At 38.2% G+C, this 23,902-nt stretch overlaps 1 protein-coding gene across 3 annotated transcripts; it reads right to left on the bottom strand.

Annotated features, from left to right (window-relative positions):
* Positions 1-1,251: 1,251 nt before the first annotated feature.
* unm_hu7912 (un-named hu7912) lies at positions 1,252-22,271 on the bottom strand. 3 transcript variants are annotated; one of them, XM_036578614.1, is made up of 2 exons: positions 22,140-22,271; positions 1,252-4,778 (listed from the first exon to the last, which is right to left on the bottom strand). In XM_036578614.1, the coding sequence occupies exon 2, from the start codon at positions 4,734-4,736 to the stop codon at positions 1,530-1,532; it is 3,207 nt and encodes a 1,068-aa protein (XP_036434507.1). In that variant the 5' UTR covers positions 4,737-4,778; positions 22,140-22,271; the 3' UTR covers positions 1,252-1,529. The 3 variants fall into 3 exon arrangements, with proteins under 3 accessions (XP_036434507.1, XP_036434508.1, XP_036434509.1); XM_036578615.1 differs by lacking the exon at positions 22,140-22,271 and adding an exon at positions 22,029-22,131; XM_036578616.1 differs by lacking the exon at positions 22,140-22,271 and adding an exon at positions 8,751-8,902.
* Positions 22,272-23,902: the final 1,631 nt, after the last annotated feature.

Genomic DNA, 23,902 nt, shown 5'->3' with positions numbered 1-23,902 from the left:
TTGCATTTAACTATGTAAATACAATTAACTTAACAATATGACAATTTTGCAACACACACACACACACACGTATATGTGTGTATATATATATATAAAATCAGATTTTTAGTACATTACTCCTGCATACATACAATAGCTGTGTTTACATAGGTGTATTTCATGGGTGAATTATTCTTTAATGAAAATGCATTAACAGTTCAAGAGACTTTAATTATTGAACATAGTCAACAAACACAATTGCATTTAACTATGTAAATACAATTAACAATATGCCAATTTTGCAACACACACACACACACACATATATATATCAGATTTTTAGTACATTACCTCTGCATACATACAATAGCTGTGTTTACATATGTGTATTACATGGGTGAAACAGCCACATTCAAAACTGTACATACTTTAAGAAAATGATTATATTTCAAATATATTAGTTGTATCATTTGTCACTTACGATAAAAATGTAAACTGTAGTGTATAATTTTTAAATAAAATAAAATATTCAACACCAGTCATCCTAAAGTGGTACAGTAAACATGAACAGAACTGTGGAATGAACTTACAGATCTATGTAATAGAATAAAGATTTAAACCATGTTTGATACAAATATATGTTAATTTATAAATAGTACATAACACCAGTGACAGTATGCTCATATTATTCGTGTTTCTTATATCGGTTTATTTTTTCATTCTTTTTCTTATTTGATGTGGAGTAATATCACAATTATTAATAGTTTAGCTTTAAACACTTTTGGTTAGAGTGATACATATATCACTATTTCACAAGATGTGTTTTTGCCAGTAAAAATACTATATAACAGAATATATTAATCCTATTGAATAAATAAAATACAATATTTATGCTATACAATAGATACAAATCACATAAATATATGATGTTTTTAGAACTGCTTTAAAACATTTATTAATATCTTGGTTAAAAGAATTCAGTTAAAAGAACAGAAGTTTGGTTCCTGACTTCATTCGTTGTATGTCTTTGTTAAATTTCATGAAGTATTAATGAAGTATTGATTAGCCAGGCTAGGCATTTCAGGTGCACTACATCATACTATTAATCAATAATGTCCAACGATGTTCTGTTGCATGTATGAAAATGCTCAGTGGGTTCATTTGACCACCAATTTGGATAAATATGGCAATATATGGCAAGTGTGTACTCAAGGGGCTAAAATTGATGGCTTGTATACTTGACAAAGGTTTTGTTTCGTTATATTTAATCACTGTAACTAAATGGACAAATAAGCAACAAATAAATTATTTTATGCATTAAGAAACAATACGTGCTCATGTCTGCTTTTCACTATAGAGTACCTTTCTGCAAAGTGCATCCCACAAGCATTTTCTAAGCATAATACTGTGTCAGGAGAGAAAATTCTAATAACTGTTTTTACAGTAATAAAATACATATTTACATACATCTGTATAATATACACAGAATATGCTCCATAGATGAAGATAAAGCCCTTTGCAACCACTGGATACCACAGAGGTGCAGAGACTTATATAATGTCATCTAGTAGGTGTGGCGCACCAATCCAGTCTAGTGTTCTTGGCTCAGAGGCTGCCATGATCATACACATGAATTGTTTCCCTGTTCTCTTATCTATGGGATAGATGGTTGTGGGAGTGAACCTTTTGTTGTTCTCTACAAACTCACAAAGCTTGCTGTATATTTGTGGAAACTCGTGGCGAAGGAAGACGCCTCTTGTTCTAAGTTCCTTTTGGATATTAATGAAACAGATCTCTCGTGCTTTCCTACCCTCTTGTCCCTCTTTGTCAATATCAGATGTTCCGGGTGGAGGGGTGAGAATTAGTGTCTCCATGTCATTTTCTTTCTTTAAAACCTTCTTATCTGGGCTTGAGGAAGCCAATGACACCTTGGCATATTTGCGCACTGTTGCTGCTTGTAATCTAGGTGAAGGTCTGTTAGGCACTAAGTCACCAATAGCTATGGACACATTCAAAAGGAAACATTCACTGGGATCATATTCCTTGCCTGCATCTTGGAGTTCCTTACAGTACTCCCTAAGGCTGTCTTTGAAGCTCTCCAACTCTCTGAGTGACAGATATGTTGGAGACATAGCAATGCTCTCAAGTCCGACTTGGAGAAAGTTATTTGCAAAAGCAGGATTTTGGAAACCTATGAACAGGACTCCTCTGCCTCGAGACAGGTAGCCTACTTTAGCAATTCGTGAGAAAGATTTATGAATCTCAGAGTTCTCTCTGCAATGTTTTAGGATATGCCTACAAATACTACTGATGCGCCCATACAGGCAGCTCTCTTTGTGAGTATCCCAGTCCTCCCGTCTGCAGTTTCTGGAGCAATAATAAGTGTAACAACTATGGCAGGACTTGAAATACAAGCCGGCATTAAACAGAGTTTCCCTATGCCGGCATCTGCTGTTGGAGCACACCATAGAATCATCTTCATCTGCACTTTGGATGATGGATATGTCCTCAGCACTTCTCTGAAACCCCTCACAACCACTGTCTGGATCTTTAACGGTATCTGGGCTGGTCTTTGAAGAATTTGTTTGAGTGTTTAAAAGTCCAGAGTCTTCTTGATCTATTACCTCCTCTCCCTTCACCTCATCATCATTAATCAAGTGTTTGAGCCGGTCTATGAAGTCCTCACTAGACTGCCTAATATTTTGAGGTTTGTAATCAATGACCAAATCAGCTAACAACTCATCCAGTTGCTCTAGGCTCTGCTGCAAGGAACTGTTATTGTGTTTTCTCTCTGAGGGTTTTGATGGATCTGAAGGTCTCACAAGATTATGATTATTTGCATTTTGACCCTGTCTACCATTTGACACATCCCAACTGACTGAGTCCTCGTTTTTTTTTCTGCTGTTACCTGGACAAATGTCATTGTCTGTAATGGTAATCTCTGGTGTTACAAACCACTGGCATCCCATGCCAGTTCTTCTGTCACTAGCACACTTCTCCAAAGAATTTTCAGAGAGGGACAAAGCAGCGTACCGTCTTGGTGAACTTGAGAGGTTAATTATGACTGGTTTTTGTCTGTTGTCAGGGGAAACTCTTTCCTTCCCTTGATGATAAAGATTCTCATAGCTCCTGCCTCGTGGAACAGTATGCTCCTTCTCCATATGTGGAATAAGAATGTTCTCCCAAGACTTTGAATAATTCCTGACATTTCCTCCTAATTGACTAGACTCAGTAAAGTGATTGACATCCCAACGGCTCATTGCTGGAGTTTTCTGTGGTGTCACCTGTGAAGATGGGTATTGACTGGAATATGTGGCTATGCTTGATCGGTACCAGTCATCTGGAAAAGAAATATGTGGAATCTGTCGCCCCTCTGCATGGTATGCAGTCACTGGAATAGAGTATTCTGCTGGAGAATGGCAAGACTGTGAGTAGAAAATCTTAGAATGATCAGAGGGGAAGGCATACGTTCTTTCACTTTCTCTACAGTATGTTCTTGTCTGTGGTGCAGCCATAAAGTGTGTTCCGAGTTCACTCATTGAGTATGGTCTATTGTAGTATGCATCCAATGATTGTGGGCGAGAATCAGCATAATATTTACGCATTGGCATTGTAAAAACCCATCGGGACCTTGGGTCATTTATGTACTGGCCACTGACTGAGGGGTTTTGGTTGTTGCTACTTTTAGTACTGTACTGGTCATCTTGAAAATAGGCTCTACCTGGTGACTGGACTGGATACCTGGTAGGATCTTCTGTATAGAAGAATTTGGTTGGAATGTTTGGGTTAGATAGAGTTCTGTACTCCCTTGGATCCCTGGGTGAAGTCCCACCTAAAGAAATATGTGCAGGTTCAATGTAGCCACTAGGCACACAGTTTGGATAATGGTAAGCATGCCTGCAGTCCATGCTGTAACACTCACTGGGAGTGGGTGTTCTGGAGGTGGGCATTTGGCGTGGCACAGACATACTCCTGAAGCTTGATGTGGAATAACGCTGCCAAGGCATGTCATTTCTGGCAGCAGGTAGTTTCCTTGTGGTGTGCTGGAGAACTGCTGCATCTGGTTTGATATCTACTCGATATCTAACATGAGGAGAGTTGGCTAGCTTGTCCTGTCTGTTCTCTTCAAAACAATCAGAGACACAAAGGGGTGTTTGAGGCTGCAGCTTAATAGGGTGCACCTCGTTAACTAAAGCCCGATTTATATTAAGAGATGGCTCTCGGGTTTGGGGAAACCCTTCAGGCTTTTTTTGGTGGTACACTGGAGATTGCCCCCACCTTGTTGAAGGTTGTGAGACTATAATAGGTACAGGGGTAAGAGTGGCTCGAACTTTAGGCACGCTTTTTGACCGATTTTTGCCTTTAAGACTAGTCCTTGCTGACTCATTGGTTTTGTCAGTGCTGGTCTGTTGTTGAGACAGTTTTGTGTTAAATAGATCAGGAGAGGAAAAACGAAGATGGCCCTGCTGCCCAATGTCATTCCATGCAACATCTTTATTCACTGCCTGCTGCTCAGCTGTGTAAGGACACTCCATGGACGAAGAAAAGGTGTTTGGATCATCCAGTGACTCAATGAAGTCAAAGCTACGGCAATGTCTTTTGTTGATGGTTTCAAAGTTTTGATTTTGTGTTCCAACCATTTGGGAATCACATTCTTTAGTGGACAGAGAACACTTTGTGAGCCCACAGTTTGGGCTAATTGTGATGTCTTGATAAAGGGTTGATACAATTATGTCAGGAGGATAAGTCCGTGTCATCTTAAAGGGACTCTTCTACCTTTATCCCTCAGATTATACCACCTAAAAAAAAAAAATTAAGTGCATCTAGTCCTAGAAAGTACACCATTAAATTAACACAAAAACATTAAACATTAACATTAAATCAACACAAAAATTAATCACATCTAAATTGCTTTAATGTTGATGTTTTCTAATCCATTACTGTACACAGCCCCAGTAAATGCCAGATAAAGGTTTTCATTTCATTATCTCATGCTGTGCAAATGAACAGCAGGTCAAGGTCTTGATTAAAAGCTTCAAATCCCTGAAAAAGATATACCAATTTAGAGCAAAAACTGCATTTCTTGACGTGGACAGACATTTCATAAATGTTCTAATCCTGCATGTGTTTGGCAATAAGCAAAACAGACACGCACACAGTTTTTCACACCAAGATAAATGACTTTTGCACATTGCAATGACTGTAAAGTCACATTACACACAAGTCAGAAAAATCACAGGCATCAGAATAAATAACTGAAAGTAACAATGAATGAGAAAACACTTGATGTGGGAGTCTTGGAGAATCTCCAGAGAATATATAGTACATAAAAGAATCTGTTTCTCTTTGAACAAGATGGCAGTATTATTTTTCTGTGCAGCTTACTGAGTTTATGCTTTCTTCCCTTTTGGCCCTATATGTAATAAAACATGTATAAAAAAATTAAAGCAAATTTTAACTCCACAGTCAGATGTATCAATGGTCTTTAATGAAATCCACCTACAGGGGAAAAAGAGATCTTCCAGAGTTTAAAGTCAGATTTTGGTTAAATTTTCAGGTAATAGATTTTCATATTTTGAGGAAATATTTAAATGAAAGAGAACATACAGGAGATTGGGGTAAAAGGGCAGATCACATTATGTTTCCAGTTAGAAGCTTCATTATATACAAGAGAATCTGGTGCAAAAGTGCACATTATAGAGGGGGAAATGTGGGAAAATGACCACCTTAAGAACAACATCTGTTTTACTGTAAATGTAAACCATATCTGTGCATGAGTTTAGCATGTCCAGAACGATGAAGAATAAACCTATGCACAGTTAGTGGAAATAAACTGGAACAACAATTACTGATTGACTGACTAACTTTGTGCGAGTAGTGTAGCCAGCCCTTAGTAGGTGGCAGTAATGCACCCTAAGTTCACCTGCCAACCACCATTCATCAAACAGAAGAAGACTTAAGCGCTGGTTCCTCAAGCTACACAGCGTTAAGTAAGCTTGCGTTTCATGTGGGTGTGCGCGTGACCTGATGGAGGTCTCGTGGCTCCTTGTTAGATCTTTTTCGGCAGATTGAGCATGTTAAATCGGCATTAGCTGAGAGTGAGCTGCGGAAAACAAAAGAAAAAATTATTTCTAGTGTTCAAATCTATAAACGTAAAGTACAACCCCATTTCCAAAAATGGTGGGACGCTGTGTAGAATGTAAATAAAAATAGGATGTGCAAATCATGTAAACCATATTTTTAAAGGAAAATACTACAAAGACAACAAATCAAATGTTGAAAGTGAAAAATTGTATTGTTTTTTTGAAAAATATATGCCCATTTTGAATTTGATGCCAACAACACATTCCAAAAAAGTTGAGACGGGGGCATGTTTACCACTGTGTTTCATCATCCCTTCTTTTAACAACACTCTGTAAGCATTTGGGAACTGAGGAGACCAACTGCAGTAGTTTCGAAAGTGAAATGTTTTCTCATAATTGTTTGATACAGTATTTCAGCTATTTTTAATTTCATAATGTAGCAAATGTTTTCAGTGGTGACAGGTCTGGTCTGCAGGCAGGCCAGTTTAGCACCCGGACTCTTTTAATATAGAGCAATGCTGTTGTAATAATGTGTAGAATGTGACACTGTCTTGCTAAAATCAGCAAGGCCTTCCCTGAAAAAGATGTCATCTGGATGGCAGCATATGTTGCCAAAACATGTATATATCGTTCAGCATTAATGGCGCCCTCACAGATGTGCACTAATGCACCCTTATACCATCATGAATACTGGCTTTTGAACTGTACACTGATAACAAACTGGGTGGTCTTTAGCCCGGAGGACACAGCTTCCATGATTTCCAAAAAGAATTTCAAATGTTAATTCGTCGGACCACAGGACACTTTTCCACTTCCCTCAGTCCATTTAAATGAGCTCAGGCCTAGAGAAGGTGGCAGCATTCCTGGATCCTGTTTATGTATGGTTTCTTCTTTGCGTTTTAGAGTTTTAACTTGCATTTGTGGATGCAGTGATGAACTGTTTTCACAAACAGTGGTTTTCAGAAGTGTTTCTGATCCCATGCAGTGATTTTCACTACAGAATCATGTCTGTTTTTAATGCAGCGCCACCTGAGGGCCAAGTTCATAACCAGCAAATATGGGTTTTTGGCCTTGTACCTTGCATACAGAGATTTTTCCAGATTCTCTGAATCTTTTAATGATGTTATGTATCGTAGATGATGAAAAACAAAAGCTATTTTACATTGAGAAACGTTATTCTTGAATTGTTGCATTATATGTTGTGCAGTCTTTCACAAAGTGGTGAACCCCTCCTCATCTTTACTTCTGAAAGACTTTTTATACCCAATCATGTTACTGACCTGTTGCCAATTAACCACCAGGTGTTTTTCTAGCATTACACAACTTTACCAGCCTTTGGTTGCCCCCGTCCCAACTTTTTTGGAACGTGTTGTTGGCATCAAATGGGCATATATTTAAAAAAAAAAAACAGCAAAATTCCTCAGTTTCAACATTTGATTTTTTGTCTTTGTACTATTTTCAATTAAATATAGGGTTTAAATTATTTGCATATCATTGCATTTTGTTTTTATTTAAATTTTGTGTCCCAACTTTTTTGTTGTAACTGAACATGAAGGAGAAAACAATTTCTTCAAAATCTGAACAAGCAGCTGGTAAAAAAGAAGCTGACTTTAGCTTCATGGAGAGTTAAAAGGCATGATATGAGCACTTCTAACATTAACTTATTTTTGCTGTTTCACAGAACCAACAGGTCATTATTGTTTTGTCCCATTTGTTAATGTTTATGATAGCTAATCACAACTGCTGCACCATTTAAGGTGGAACGGAACTACTTGAAAAAGAAGGTGTTGAAAAAGAAGCTAAATTCAGCCTTGTAGTTTTAACACTGGTAACATTTTGATAAGGTAGCACAACTCATCAGAACACCACCACAGCCCCCCTTATTTTTGTGTAGCTTAGTGACATCAAATTGATGCGCAGTAGCATTAGCTTGCATGTAGCAATATTAGTATTAAGGCTCTTTAACCGCTTCCTAATTTAGAGGATCCAGTGATATTCAGGAGGAAAATTTACACAGGACAAAACATATCTGGTTCTGAACATTTTAATTTAGCACAGGGCATGACAGAGGCCATTTTTCAAAAAGCCCATTCATTCTGGCAATAGAGAAAACAAGCTTAGACCCAGAGTTCCTAATTCGTGCATTAGGCGGACTACAGAATCAGATGATGAGTTCTTATGATTAAATCGCCCATAACTTTCTTACTATTTAACCGATTTCCATAAAATTTGTTTTGTTATAATCCTCAGACATGGATTAATCTAGGTTGCACGGACTGCTCTCGGTAGATTTTATTTCTATGTAATAACTGTGAATGTGCTGGTTAGCTGGCTGGCATAGCAGGAAAGTATTCAGTCTGCACCTGACGTTAAAAACCAAGGTTATCGCGAGCACTGGTAGAAACACAATCATACACACATCAGCAGATCCATCAATGTGCGAATCACTTCCAGTCTTCATGCACATAATAATGAATCTAGTTCGAATTTTTCCGTTCCAAAAGTTACATTGTGGTGCCCAAAGCTGCACTACTTAAGGTGCAACAGGAAAATTCAAATAAAAAGCTGACTGCTGTACCATTTAAGGTGGAACGTGAAAACTTGAATAAGAAGCTGACCTAAGCTTTGTGCAAGAAGGTGCTAATCTATTGTGAATATCTACATGGATTAGGGAATGCTGTAACTTACCTACAATGCTTCTGCAGCATTAACAATCACTGTAAATAAATGAATGTAACACATACAAGTTAGTGTATAGGCTATTAAATGAAATAAGCTTAACAGAAAACCAGAAAAAAAACAATCACATCAACGAGTTCTCTGTGTTTCACCAACCACACGGCTATATCTACACCTAAACATCACATAAGCAATAAACATAACACAAACATGTGCGTGGATCACTGTGTTCTCTCCATTACAAATCCTATCCCACTTTCTGAGTGCATTATTCTTAAAATAGTATAATTTTGGACAGTACCTTTTCTAAACTGTTGCTCTGTAATGGCACTGAATGCAGCCCAGTAATAACGTTGACCGCCCCAACATAGCAGCACTGTTGATGTGCCTGGCTCCTATGTATGTATGTATATGACACAGTTGCTTCGAGCTACGCAAACGGGGTTTCGCACATTGCTGTGTTCCAAAATGTGTCACTAAGCATTTCATAACGCAGCACAAGCGTGAGCTGCATTCTGAGCGTTACAGCAAGTGGCAGTACAATGACAGCCAAGCCTGTCCAAGCGGTCTTGTACCATCAGCATGCTTTCTCAACAGACAAGCAGTTGAGTCTTATACAAAAATGGCTTATATAAACATAAAATAATATGATACGTTATCGCCTTTACATTCCAACACAAGGGATAAAGCAATCACTCTCCTCTACTTGCCCACGTTTAGGTGTTGAGGCTGTTGGAATAACAGTAGACCACTCTCAGATTTGTCCTTTATTGCCCTCTATCAGTACTGAGTATTTTTTTTTCTGCAGATTAAACGGTCCTCCATGTCTCGCTCTACTTTGGTTCATTTCTGCCATTGCATGATATTTTAATTCGGTAAATGAATGTGTTTCAAATTCATTATACCTCAGCAACAAGCGTAGGTTATGCACTTTTATTTATTCGGTTAAATCTGAAGTAATTGAAAGCATTCTGTTTTAGAGGTGTCTAGTGGAGTTTGTGTAGCCAGAAAACCTACAGCTGTCACTACCGAGGAAGCTAACTCAAACACTTGTTCTACAGTTTATCTGTCCATGTAAATGTTTTACTGAATCTGACAACCTTGCATGATTTTTAGTCTTTTTGTTAACTGATTGCTAAATGTGTGAGGCACACATTTGCACCTAGCTAGCTAACAGTGTTTGTAGTTTAATTAGAGTTAAGGTGGTTAGTGGTGTTAGAATATGGAGTTAGTTTTGTGCCTAAATGATTGAGAGAAGATCCTGATGTTTGAGAGAGGAATGTTCCGGTTTGAGAGGACAGCGGTGCTCTGAGCGCGCAGATAATGAACTTGAACGCACTTGTCAGGACGAAGTGCGCAGGTAAACACCTTCGGATTTGCTCAACAAAACACTCTGGTTTCATTCAAAACTTAAAAAAACCGGACCAACAATGCATTTCCCTTTCAGAACTCGTACCTGCAAAACACTCCGGTTTTCACTCAAAACTGGAAAACCTGCTCAATCATGCTCTTCACCTTCAAAACTCACACGTGCACGCGCTCAACTTTCAAATCTGGTTGCTGTAAAATGTCTGAATGTTTGTGCCAAAACTCCAGCCAAGCTGCCGAGGTGCGGTTCCTGTGAGCGCACCAATCATGGCGTCTTTTCTTAAGCAGCTTTATGCCAATTGGTCAAGGTACGTTCGTGGCCGTGGTACTGAGTCGGCTAGTGTGCTTGTAGCCTCGACATTAACTAGATGGTTTATAGCTTTCTCGTAGCAAATTAATAGAAACGATATCAGTAATGCTCTGTCATAAATAATAATGTATTAATCTAACTAACATTGGTAGCTCGGCCATTTGTTCCCTACCAGAGGCTTAACGTTAGCTAACTTCAAATGGCTTAACATTAATCAACTAAGCTAACGTTAGCAAGGTTTCTTTGACTGTAGCTAACAGTGTTCTACTGAGCTCTCCTATAGTGCTTGTCTTCATAGGCTCATCTTGTTAATCCTGTATATTTATCTTCTATAGTGGCGTCATCAAAAAACAATACTGATGCCGTGCAGTTTTATATGGACAAAAAAAAAAAAATTCAGGGAGTAATAAAGTTCATCCTATTTTGTTTACTAGACATAATACTGTACTTCTTTTCTAAGGCCCATACATGTTGTTATTTAGCACCCATCAACAGTAGGTTGGTTTGAAGCCAAACGTCAGTGTGTTTTGATAACCTAGTGTCCAGGATATTAACGCTGTGAAATGCTGACAACAGATGATAAGTCAGTCAATTAAGTCTTTTAACAGTGAGTTTCAGAATCATATGGTTTTTTATGTTTGCGTTTTAGAGTATACTGCTTATTCAAAGGGAAAGGTGGAAATCCAGAGATTGTAGCAAAGAGCTGAGAATGAGAAGAAATATAAGTATTATATTTATAGTATGTGTGCTTGATATTTTTAATCAATGATTTACAGTAACCGATGTGTGAACGTCATACAGAGAAAAAAACATGTATGGCCCTTAGAAAACAGTATTATGTTTAGTAAACAAAATAGGATCACCTATATTACTCCCTGTACTCACTGAAAAGTTGTCCATATAAAACTGCACGGCATCAGTATTGTTTTTTTGATGACGCTACTATAGAAGATAAATATACAGGATTAACAAGATGAGCCTATGAAGACAAGCACTATAGGAGAGTTCAGTAGAATACTGTTAGACACTGTTAGCTACAGTCAAAGAAACCTTGCTAACGTCAGCTTGTTGATTAATGTTAAGCTATTTGAAGTTAGCTAACGTTAAGCCTCTGGTAGGGAACAAATGGCCGAGCTACCAATGTTAGTTAGATTAATACGTTATTATTTATGATGAGTATTACTGATAAATCGTTTCTATTAATTTGCTACGAGAAAGCTATAAACCATCTAGCTAATGTCGAGGCTACAAGCACACTAGCCGACTCAATACCACAGCCACGAACGTGCCTTGACCAATTGGCATAAAGCTGCTTAAGAAAAGACGCCATGATTGGTGCGCTCACAGGAACCGCCCCTCGGCAGCTCTGATTGGCTGGAGTTTTGGCACAAACATTCAGACATTTTACAGCGAGCAGATGTGAAAGTTGAGTGCGTGCTGCGGAGCTGAGAGCAGAAATGATTTGCGCGCACGTGCGAGTTTTGAAGGTGAAGAGCATGATTGAGCAGGTTTTCCAGTTTTGAGTGAAAACCGGAGTGTTTTGCAGGTACGAGCTCTAAAAGGGGTGCATTGTTGTGCAGATTTTCAAGTTCTGAATGAAACCAGAGTGTTTTGTTGAGCAAATCCGAAGGCGTTTAACCTGCGCATTTCGTGCTGACAAGTGCGTTCAAGTTCATTATCTGCGCGCTCAGAGCACCGCTGTCGTCTCAAACCGGAACATTCCTCTCTCAAACATCAGGATCTTCTCTCAATCATTCTGGCGTAAAACTAACTCCATATTAGAAAGAATGGCTGGTTTACAGTCTGAAAAGCATGTTTCCAAAATTTGGTGTTGAATCTGGCAGTAAAAAAGTTTTCTGTATAAACTATATTATACTCTATTGTACTGTACTCTCTTAAAACAAGAGGAACATTTCGTTTTGCTAATTTAAAGGCTTTACGTCGACTTTAATTTCTGCCAGAATGGAATCACAAGATATCTTGATATAATTTTTGATACGAAAAACTGACAAACCATTATTTATTATAACAGCCAAGTAAATTAATTGACTTAATTAAGTCATCAAGACAAAAACAGACAGGCTGTTGTTTTTGATCACATTTTTATAATAATTCATGATGCAAGCACTGGTTGAATTAATTTAGAACGAGGGTTAGTTGCATTAATTCAGAGAATTCAGAATGGGCACTGGTTGGATCCAATTAGAGTATGTATTGGCTGGATTAATTGAGAGTGGGCACTGGTTGCATTCATTCAGAGCAGGCAATGAAAGCAAAGAACCTTTCAATCCATGCCAGATGTGTGTTTGTTAGTATAAAAATAAGTATTTTTTATAGTTTGAATTTGATGGAGTTGTTTTTGTACAGACAGTTTTGTTTTGTAAAAAGAAAACCTTCTTTTACATTTTTCTAGTAATTTCTACTAAAAGGATATGATGACTCGATTTTTTAGGTTTTGTTATTGCCCAGATCTGGCTTTAATAAGGACTCAGTCTCGCTTTGATTTGGACTTGGTCTTGACTTGGCCTCGACTGGTTATGGTCTTGGATTCATCTTGGACTCAACAAAGGTGGTCTAGATTACAGCCCTACTTCCCGCATTGTATTTAGCTTGTGAGATGGTGAGATGCCTTTTAAATGATGTGAGATTAGCTGTTTAAGATTGGTACTAATTTGTTTGGGGTTTGGAAAGTAATAATGTAGATGTAAAGTAATGAGAACTGTGAGCTTACTTTTCCCTGGAAGTAATAAATAATCACAATACAGTTTAAGAGAATAGTAATTTGGAATAGAATATTTTTGAGTAACTACATGACTGGTCAGTGATGGGTCAGCTTCTTATTGTGGAGCATAACCATAGTTTTGTGTTCTTGGAATAGATTGTGTGTCTAAAAACTCTGAAAGGCTAGTTTTGGACCATATGTGAGATGGTTAACTTCCCGGTGGGGTATGTTCAAATTGGCTTGATTGTAAAAACGCACATGCTGCTACAGGCTTTATCATAGTAGTACTGAACCTACGAGTCTGGGGCTATCATGTACTGACAACTGTGTCCCCCTCACTTTTAAAATGACTGCCTCGCCCCTGTCATTATTTACCAAAAGCTGCAGAGGAGAGAGCGTGCAGCCTGGTGGTCCAGCAAAACTAGGCTTGCCTAGCCTTGTTTTAGAACAAAAAAGAAAATCCTAAAAAGGGGCATCCTGCCCCACTATCAGGGTAAGAAGCCCCCTGGTGAATCTTGTATCAATTTGTCATCTACACACTTAAAAAGGATGGTTCTTCAAGGGTTCCTTAGTAAAGAAAATAAATGGTTCTATATAGAACCATGAACACTCAAAGAACCCTTTGCATGAATAAAGGGTTCTTGCACCATGAAAGCGTTCTTCAGATTGATGGAGAGTTTGTTTCTATATGATCCATTATAGCAACTTTTTGAAAAAAAAAGGTTCTGCTATTGTTACAAGCTTGACATTGTTACAATAGAAGAACCCTTTTTGGTGCTATATAGAACTCTTCTCAAAAAGGTTTTTTATAGCACCGTCTTCAGCACATTCTCCATCAATATGAAGACCCCTTTCATGATGCAGAGAACCATGCAAAGGGTTCTTTGAGTGTTCATGGTTATATATAGACCAGTTTTCTTTATTAAAAAACCCATGAAGAACCATCTTTTTAAGTGTGTAGGTTTTACAGGATGTATAAGTTATTTGTCAAATCATTTGTATCCTTTGCATTGAAATGTGTTTATAGTCAAAGCACTGCTCTTAAAATGAAATGGAGGTCACTATCAGCCTATGTCTTATTGATTCACCTCATTATAGTAACACATTTTGAACAGAGAGGTCTCCAAATCCCCAAATCTTACATAGTGTAGCGTTAACTACATAATATATATTTACATAAACATTTGGCACTCCCAAAGGGGGCCCTTTTTTCCTCATGTCTGGAGGAATTCTTACCCAAAGGTCTAACTTCAAATTTTCATTTTATGGGCAAATAATAATAATCCTCTACCATTTACATATATTACTCCCTCCACAAGCGCCTCATAATCATATGTTTTAACAACCTTTCTTGTCCAACTGAATGTAAATTCATAGATCACTGTTTTCCACTATATTAATGTTAAAATATTAGATCAATGGATTCCAAAATCTTCACACAATAAATCCCAGGAATGTAGTGATCCAGATGAAATTTCAGAATTAAATTGACTGTAGGGATTCTGTAAATGTGTTAAGATTAAGTTTTGCCCCAACATTTAATCAGGAAAGAAAATAATGGGTGGGGAGCATTCTTCTTTCCCCAAGTTACCCTACTACACGATGCGGAAGGGTTCCATATTGACACATACTGCACACCTGTACATGTATGCTATATTTATGACTGCTCTGGTATTGACCACAGGAATTCTGTAAATGTGCTAAGATTAAGTTTTGCCCCATCATTTCATCAGGAGACAAAATAAGGGGTGGTGAGCATTCTTCTTTCCCCCAAGTGAGCCTACTACACAATGTGGAAGGGTTCCATATTGATGCATACTGACGCATACACCTGTGCATGTATGCTATATTTATGACACTCTTCAGTGCTTTGCACTCTTGAACATTTATTTTAAAAAAGAAGGAAAGACCATTTATTTAATGCATTCAGTACTAGGACAAAGAGCTTTTGTGGTTTTGTCTCTCACACTTTACTATATGTTCAAATATACAATACTGTGCAAGTCAGAGACCACCTTTAATTTGTTCAATTTTCTGTCAAAATGGCTATTAGGTACCAGTTATTCACTTTTCATTTTCATTTTTCATCTCTGAGGAAAGTAGATATAAGACTTGCATAAAGAAAGGGTCAAATAAAAATAAAAAACCCTAAAGTTTAAAATACTATTAAAACACAGAGCAAAAATGAGAGTCCTAACAACTGTGCAAGACCTGGTAGACTGCCAAAACTGTCTCTGGCAGATAAACAGTACTTAAAACTTTGCTTTCATCTTTCCATTGTCAGAAGACAACTCAACATGGGTCTGAAAGGATGTGTAACCGCCATGAAGCCATTACTGAGAAAAGAACACAGACAAAAAAAGAAGGAAATCTGCAAGATAAAGAAGCTGCTGGTGTTCTCAGAATAATGGAGTGTTCACCCCAGATCCCAGACCTCAACAACATTGAATGTTTGGGATTTTTTGGACCGTGAGAAGCAGAAAATCACTTTGAAGACTGAAGTGGAGGTGTGGAAAAATATCTCAGCAGATTTCTTTGAAAAACTGAAACTAATTCTCCTGAAGAGTATGGAAGCTGCAATACAGGCAAAAGGTAGACACAGGCCTGGATCATCCAATAGGTTTTATGGGCACGTGCCCTGGGGCCCGAGCCACTTGGGGGCCGCCTCTAGCAAGAAAATCTAAACAGCTGTTGTGACTCGCAGTGGGAAAGCTACTAACAGAAAATGAACTAGTACATTGTCCTAGCTAGCAACGCAAGCAACAACAAAAAAAAAAAAACTGCTTCCATTATGATCAATGAAGCTGTTTACACCAGCGGCAAGTGGCAGAGTGAGTTTTGACATACTTTGCAATTCCACCCTGAAATGGATGAGAAGAAAATCTTCCATGAGGGGAATCTCTACAACCATTCCAGTAAACAATTTGGAGAGAAACAGCCAGAGTGCTGAAAGTTAGAGGTGAAAACTGTTTGTTTTGTGTTAGATAACTAGCTAGTTAGGATAGCTAAGTAGATACAAATTAACATGACCGAGCTGCCCAATACCACAGCAGTATAATTCTATGTTATTTAGACTACTGATGTTAAATGTGGGGATAAAACAACCTGTAGAGCAGCCATCTTTTGGTAGGTCTGTGGTTTGTTTGTGTTTTGACTTGTCACACACTTCTGACGTGTCCGGTGTAGACATCTTGCAGACCTTGCGAAGCAATGGGTGTGATGTAATTATGTGTTACAGCTGGTCATACTCATGATGCTCTCCATGTCTTTCCTTAAGGTCAATTTATTTTTCTCCACCAATCACTGCTTAGTAACCATTACACTTTTATAGACTCCAGATGTTTAAAAGATGTGCCTGAGGGATCTATAAAAGGGAGACCTGAAACTTCGACAGAGTGGAAGATGCCTGTTTCCAAAGCCAAATATAAAATGTTAACCCCTCAAGTTAAAATGTTGATTTGTCCTTGTCAGTAGAGGTAATATACATGAAAAAAAAAACATGTCCACGCCCACCGCTGCAGTATACTTTAGCTAGGATGCTTGATGGTTTGGGTTTCTAGGTTTGCTTCTTTTTCCATCTTTATGCACATTTTCGCTGTCTGATTGTGACTTACGTTGTCTTCATTGGGGTAAATGTTTGGTTGTCAAGAATGGCTGCACGCTTTATAGGGAAATGTTGCACTGGTTGTTGGGTTTAATTTGACTTGTGTTCAAATTAATACGTATGTAATCTTGCTACTGTTTTGTCTCGATTGAAAAAAAAAAATGCACTCATAATGTTGACGTGCCAACTCTGTGGTTAGTATGCTGCCATTGTGGTGCTGCATAGGCCGTGTTTAACTTGCTGTGGCATTATAACAAAATCACTGACCTCCCGAAAAAGGTAGCCAGGTAGGGGCCCACCAGACATTTGTGCCCAGGAGCCCATAACTTGATGTTTTGGGCCTAGGTAGACACACTATAATCCTGTAAAACCTATGTAGCTGTTGAGGTTTCTGTGTAATGTTCTGTTAGGTATTTGTTCTCTGATTTTTTTCTTTCTTTTTTTTTTTTGATGCTGGGAAATGAACTGAAGCTTAATGCCATTTTGACTGGAAATTACCTAAATGAAGAGGGGTGGTCTCTGACCTCTGCTTAGTACTTTAAAGAAGAACAGTTGTTCTCTGAGCAATTTAGGAATTCTCGACTAAATTTAAGGTTAACATAAGCTACTCAAAAATGACTGCTCCCTCTCTAATAAATGATCATAGTATATGAGCATTCCAACATGTAAAATGTTAATCATTTGTTTATGACCTCTTTACATCTCATTTGTCCAAATCTAATACAGCCCTGCCTATTTTATCTTAGATATGTTAGATAATAAATATAGTGAGCATTGAACTGTTTCTTCTGATATTACTGTTTGCAGCAGAATAAGGATTGAAAGACAAAATGCTTTATAATGCATCATTCATTTGCACATATGACAGTACATGTCTGAGATTTCAGCTATTTAGTGTTAATAACAAAGCATGCTAGAAAGAGTGCCTCTCCCATCAGCCAGCCTTGAAAACCATCTGTTCATCCTGCTGAGACAAGGCTGATCAGTGTCCTCCCACTTCCTACAACACCTCCAAATAATACACACACACAAAAATACACCTAAAGTGTAATGCATTATGCTCATTTGCTCAAATTATATGGAAAGGAAATGTTACTTAGTAACTATCAACTTTTTGAAGTTATTTACTGAGCCATGTACTCAATACATTTTTGTCAATACATGTCACTTGTCGATGTCATACACGTGTCAATATATTTTTTGATGACATTAACCCCGTATACTGTAAGACCTATAAGTTAGACTATACTTCAGCTCATCACTCTCATTTATTTAGTTTTTAAATGTATTTTATTTTATTACATTAATAAGGCAGATGCACTGACCTAAGGCCTCAGTTTCAAATGAGTCCATTTTATCTTTAACCCTGGAATTTAATTTTAATTTTATCTTTAAGACCCGGAGAACGGGTAGGTCACTTCTAGCCTTCATAACTTCAGAACGGTTAGAGATACAAACATGATCCACATATCAGGACATTCAGAAGACCCGCCCCTAACTAGCAAGCATGACCTGTGACATCATCGAGCTGTGATGTCAGCATCAGTGAGTAATTCGGCTCAGAAAATCACCTAAAATCCTGATATTATTGCTCTGCTGTTTGGCCTTCATATTCCAACAAAGGGTTAAAACAGTGACATAATTCACACATCACATCAGCTCAATTTGTAATTAAAAATAAAGCCTGTCTTGCTGTGTATCATAGTTTTAGCACTGGGCATGAATCCAAGAGGACAGAAATTCAATAAAAAACATGTCCCCCTTATGCTAATTGTTTATTTTTACTCATAATAACCAACAGAATGAATCACTATCAAAATTATTGCACTTTCAGATCACAGACACTCCAGACTAACAATTTCTGAAAAGATAACTACAATTGCATGTGTTTTCAAGATCTCTGTAATTTAAAAAAATACAAAATTTCTGTCAGCATTTCCATGTCAAAAAATAGCATATCTGAGTAGCCCAGGGACTCCTGAAAATAGCAACACATGGCATGTTTCACTGTCACATGTAAATACTTTATAATTGCAAGTGTAATTGTAACTGACCCAAAAAAATACCAAAAACAATTCCCCGAAATTGTTGGTCTCTAAGGGTTAAAAATACATAATTGGACGAGTTCTGCCATCTGACGTTTCTGAACTATCACCTGTATTCTGTTCCAGACCTTAGAAAGGTATTTACTGGACTGTATTCAAGTATTAACACTGGTTAACAAAGACGCAAGTTAAGGAAGACGCAAGTTAAGGAAAAAGGAATAACAACTAGCAGAATTGACTACTGTAATGCTCTTCTTACTGGACTTCCTAACAATACATCCTTTACAACTCGTACAAAATGCAGCAGCATGCATCCTAACAAAAACAAAAAAGAGAGATTATATCGCTCCCATTTAAAAAGAACTGCACTCTGGCTACCTGTACCATTCAGGATAGATTTTAAAGTTCTGCTACTAGTTTTTAAGGCTCTAAATGACCTAACATCTGCTTACATCACAGAGTGTCTGTCTGTTTATGTTCCAACACATGATCTTAGGTATGCAGATACTGGCCTTCTGCAAATACCTTCTGTAAAATACAGAAAACATGGAGAGGCCTCATTCAGTTATTATGTTTCTAAACTATGGAACTCAATTCCACCTTTTATTCAGTCAAGCTCAGTTCACACTTTTAAGATGCATCAAAAACATATGTCTTTAACATAGCATTTAATTAAAACTCTACGTCTTGTGATACTTACCTTTTAATTTGTTCTGTATCATTTTCTTATATGATTCTAAATGAATAATTATTATTTCTATTTAACTTTATCACCTGTCTGTAAAGCATTTCCAGCTGCCACCAGCATGAAAAGTGCTATATAAATACAAATTATTATTATTATTATTATTATTATTATTATTAACTAAAACAAAGAAACAAGATGTAGAATGATTAACAAGAAAATAAGAAGAAAATAAAACAAATTTCAACAGTGACAGACTACTGGGATTTCCTACACTATATGTATTAAAAATGTCCTTCGTTTTATGCAGTCACCGACTGTCTTATACACTTGCATCATACACTAGACTGTCTCCATTAACTTTCCCTGTAATTTATAGAGGGAAGCTTAATGGAATATAATTTATATTGTGAGCCAAAAACCTCTCACTGTACTTATGAAGAATGAAGACAATAGGCATACTGAAGTCAGAGAATAACACAGAATAAATGTGCCTCCATTTATTTGAGTCATACTATTGCAAAAGTTTAAAGTGCAAAAGGTGCAACTAGAGCTCTGAAATAATCTGTTTACTCCTTGACTTCATCCCTAGAGTCTATGGTGGCCAGCAGATGTCTTCTGCACAACTACATTATATCATGCTTGTGGTGACTCTCCAACCAATGGCTCTCATCCAGTCCACTGAACCAGGCAGTCCAATCAGTGCGTCTCATTTATGTCTGCAGAGGTGCACACGCTGAGCACAACACCACCGTGCCATCCTATGTTGTTAGCTAAACATCAAATTATCTAGCTTCTAGCAGTATTATGCTAAGTGCACATTGCTTAATGTGTGACTCAAAAAAATGATAGACTTCTCAACAGGTACTATCAAGTTTTGATTTGCTAACAATTTTAAACATAATACCAGGTTCACAAATCAGTTGGATCAGCTTTCTTATCATTTCAACTGCAGCTCTCATTCACACATAACCCTATCCTGGAAAATCTATGGAACATTATGAGGCATAACAGATGCAAAACTGTATCTGTAAATGCATTTTCTGACGTATATTGACAGTGGTTACAGTTTATTTTCATTTCTAAAATTACAAACAAACTATATAAGTGGTTCATCCAAATCTTGTCTAGGCAATATTAGGCAAAAGGCCAAAGTGAGCTAGCTAGATAGCTTCACTGCATTACATAACATTACATATCTAGAATCTTGGTTTCATCTAAAATTATTCAAATATAATCCTTCATATTCATGCTTGTTTTATTTATTTTCTTGTCATTATTTTATTTATTTATTTATTTATTTATTTATTTATTTATTTTGGAGAGCAGGGCAGCACGGTGGCGCAGTGGGTAGCGCTGTTGCCTCACAGCAAGAATGGCCTGGGTTCGATTCCCAGCTGGGCGACCAGGGTCCTTTCTGTGTGGAGTTTGCCTGTTCTCCCCGTGTCTGTGTGGGTTTCCTCCGGGTACTCCGGTTTCCTCCCACAGTCCAAAAACATGCAGTCAGGCTGATTGGACGTGCTAAAATTGCCCCTAGGTGTGAGTGAGTGTGTGATTGTGTGTGTCTGTCTGTCTGCCCTGCGATGGACTGGCGACCTGTCCAGGGTGTATCCTGCCTTCCGCCCAATGACAGCTGGGATAGGCTCCAGCACCCCACCGCGACCCAGAAGGATAAGCGGTTTAGATGATGTATGTATGTATGTATGTATTTTGGAGAGCAGCATGTTCTCTGCCCAGACCAGAAGTATCTAGTGGAGCTGTCTGTTTGCGTAAGGACTACGCTGTGCAGCACTCAGAGGAGGTACATGTAAAGGCCTCCAAGGATTCCTCAAACTCACTTTTTCCCAACAGGGTTCCTCAGGCGTTGGTACACATTGCTGCACATTATATCACACAATATTTTCATAACGTTCTACACATAGGTTAAAGTAATTTGTAATAGAAAGAGAGCATAATTTCAACAATTGCATCCTTAATGACTGTACTTCGAAATTTCTCCTTGTTTAGAGAAGTCACTCGGTTTTTTAACAGACGTTAATTCTTTGCATTCCTTACCTCAAGAGCCACTACATACCTTGAGCATTGCCTCCTCGATACCACACAATGACACAACATTCTAGCCTACTTTAGACACAGGCTAGGCTACTTTACTTTACAGGCTGGCTAGAAAGAGTTTGGAAAGCAGCCTTCACATTTCAGTCCGCATGGTCGCCATACAGCAGTCTAAGTACGTCACCCAAGCTGCAATTTCCTCTCTTTAGGTCGTTCTAGATTACAGATTAATGAATCCATCTTTAGTTACAACTGCCCGTTTTTTGTGTGTGAACAAAATCTTGCGTCACAGGAACAAGAAAAACAGCACACTTGGCTCTCGTTAAATTGCAAGCGGTACTGCCCCCGCACTGTGCAGCATCCCTAGTAAAACGGTATACGCCTTCCTGAAAAAATGACATCATTAAAGATTATCGAGGTCAGTCGTGTTAACACCTCAATAATTATTAAATATTTCAAATATTAAGTGCACGCAGATAAGAGCACGGTCGTTCGGCTTACCGTGTTCACCCATAATGTCGTAGTGAGCAGCAGCATTCATTCAGGATATGTGCGATCTCTGGGTGCAACTCCCGAAGCAGAAGCCGTCTGTTTGATCGACTATGTACTCACCGTTACGTTCTGCGTGGTTGTGGGTTGGTTGCATCAAACTCCTGAAGTGTTATTGCTCGCCTGCGTGTATCGGGGGCGTACTGCGATAAGGGGTGTGACTGCGTATCTCTTCGGAAGTGCAATGAGGTATAAATGCGCTTGTGTGTGTGTGTGTGTGTGTGTGTAAGAGAGAGTGAGAGAGAGAGAGAGAGAGAGAGAGAGAGAGAATGAGTAAGTGCGCGCGCGCGTTTCACGCCGACGGAGTATATGGGATGGCACAGACTTCGGGAGATTTCAATTACAAAGGTTTTGTGTTGTCGTATTTGTCCTCCGCTTGGTTGTTTTGATTGGTTTTGACTATGTTTTAATCAGACATTGTTTAACTGAACATTGTGCAATGACGTATTAGAAGGCATAGTATGATACTCAGTCAATTAAAATAGGAGACCACACCCCCAATCCCATGAATTCAGAGACTGAGAGAGGAAGAGTACACAGCGGGTCCACCAGTGTTAAATGAACTAATTCAACCAAACTTAACTATGCAGACATATAACGCAGGAAGAGTTTTCTGAAAGAATTCACCTACATAATTTTTGTCATGATGTGATTAATAAAATGAAGCAGATCTTGTGGATTTTTTTTTCTGATGAACAATGTAGACAGTCACTCAAAGTCAGTCAAGTCAGGTTACTCAAATAAAGTGGGTTTGTAATTTCCACTTATTTTCTTCTGACAATGAGTGACAATTCTGTAGTCAGCAAACTTCTCAGTTTTTGATCGTTGAAATTGGCACATTTGTAATTCAGCTCACTGTAGGTTTTTATGCTGTCTATTGGACCATAGCTGTTCACTCTTCAGAGTGATAATCTTTCTTCACAGTACAAATGATGCTGCCAACAATAGGAATTTTTTTAATGTATTCATTTTTGTTAATTTTTCTCTCTGTGTTTGTTCCGTTGAACTTGCATTGGAGTGTGATGGTCAATGCCCAATGCATTTGCCAGTGCCAATGCTAATCAATGCCTTTGTGTCTGTGTCTCTTTTTTCACTAACAATGCATGGTTCTTTTGTTTTCCCATGTTCTGTAGAGCAAATGATTTTGTGTTCCAGTCCTGGGAAGCCTCGGCCCTAAACAGCTTCAAATATTTCTTGCCCAAAAAATATCTGATCCAGCTCATCAACTAATTATCAATGGCTTTGTTCGTCTCTAGCAATGACTCACTTTATCATCATATCGGGTGCATGTCAAGAGCATTCATTTGGAAGTCATGCATTAATTATGTACATAATACATGGAGTAGTATGCCATCAACCAACTACAGCACAGGTTACCAACCCTGGTCCTGGAATAACCACTGTTAACTAGCTGATTAGTTAGGGTACACAAACACCAGAATTGGGAACTAAAAATACAAAACAAACAAAAAAAAAAAGATAAAAATTATGCAGTGTTTCACATAAGGCTTTATACTGCACCACTCCTGCACTAAAAAGCCCATCACTGTCATTGGCATGGCAACACAGCAAGCTCCCCATCGGTTGAGCCTACCCTCCATCTGCCTGTTCCCATATGGGTCTGATATGATACAGCGTGACAAGAGCTGTTCCCACACTACACAAGGCATGAGGCTCAAGCACGATGCCAGAGAGTCAGCAAGTTCTTCTCAGTTGCAGGCCTGTGCTTGGGATCTGCCATAAATGACGCAGCTTCACACAGAGAGCATTGGAAGACATTAATGTCTGCCCATAAGCATGTCACCAAGTGTCTCAGTGGTGCAGAG

Source organism: Colossoma macropomum, unplaced genomic scaffold (assembly GCF_904425465.1).
Source record: "Colossoma macropomum unplaced genomic scaffold, Colossoma_macropomum, whole genome shotgun sequence".
NCBI lineage: Eukaryota > Metazoa > Chordata > Actinopteri > Characiformes > Serrasalmidae > Colossoma > Colossoma macropomum.
This window is presented reverse-complemented; position numbering and strand designations above follow the sequence as displayed.

Bases quoted from the DNA above. Each gene is read 5' to 3' on its own strand.
- unm_hu7912 (XM_036578614.1), bottom strand. From the start codon at position 4,736: ATGACACGGACTTATCCTCCTGACATAATTGTATCAACCCTTTATCAA.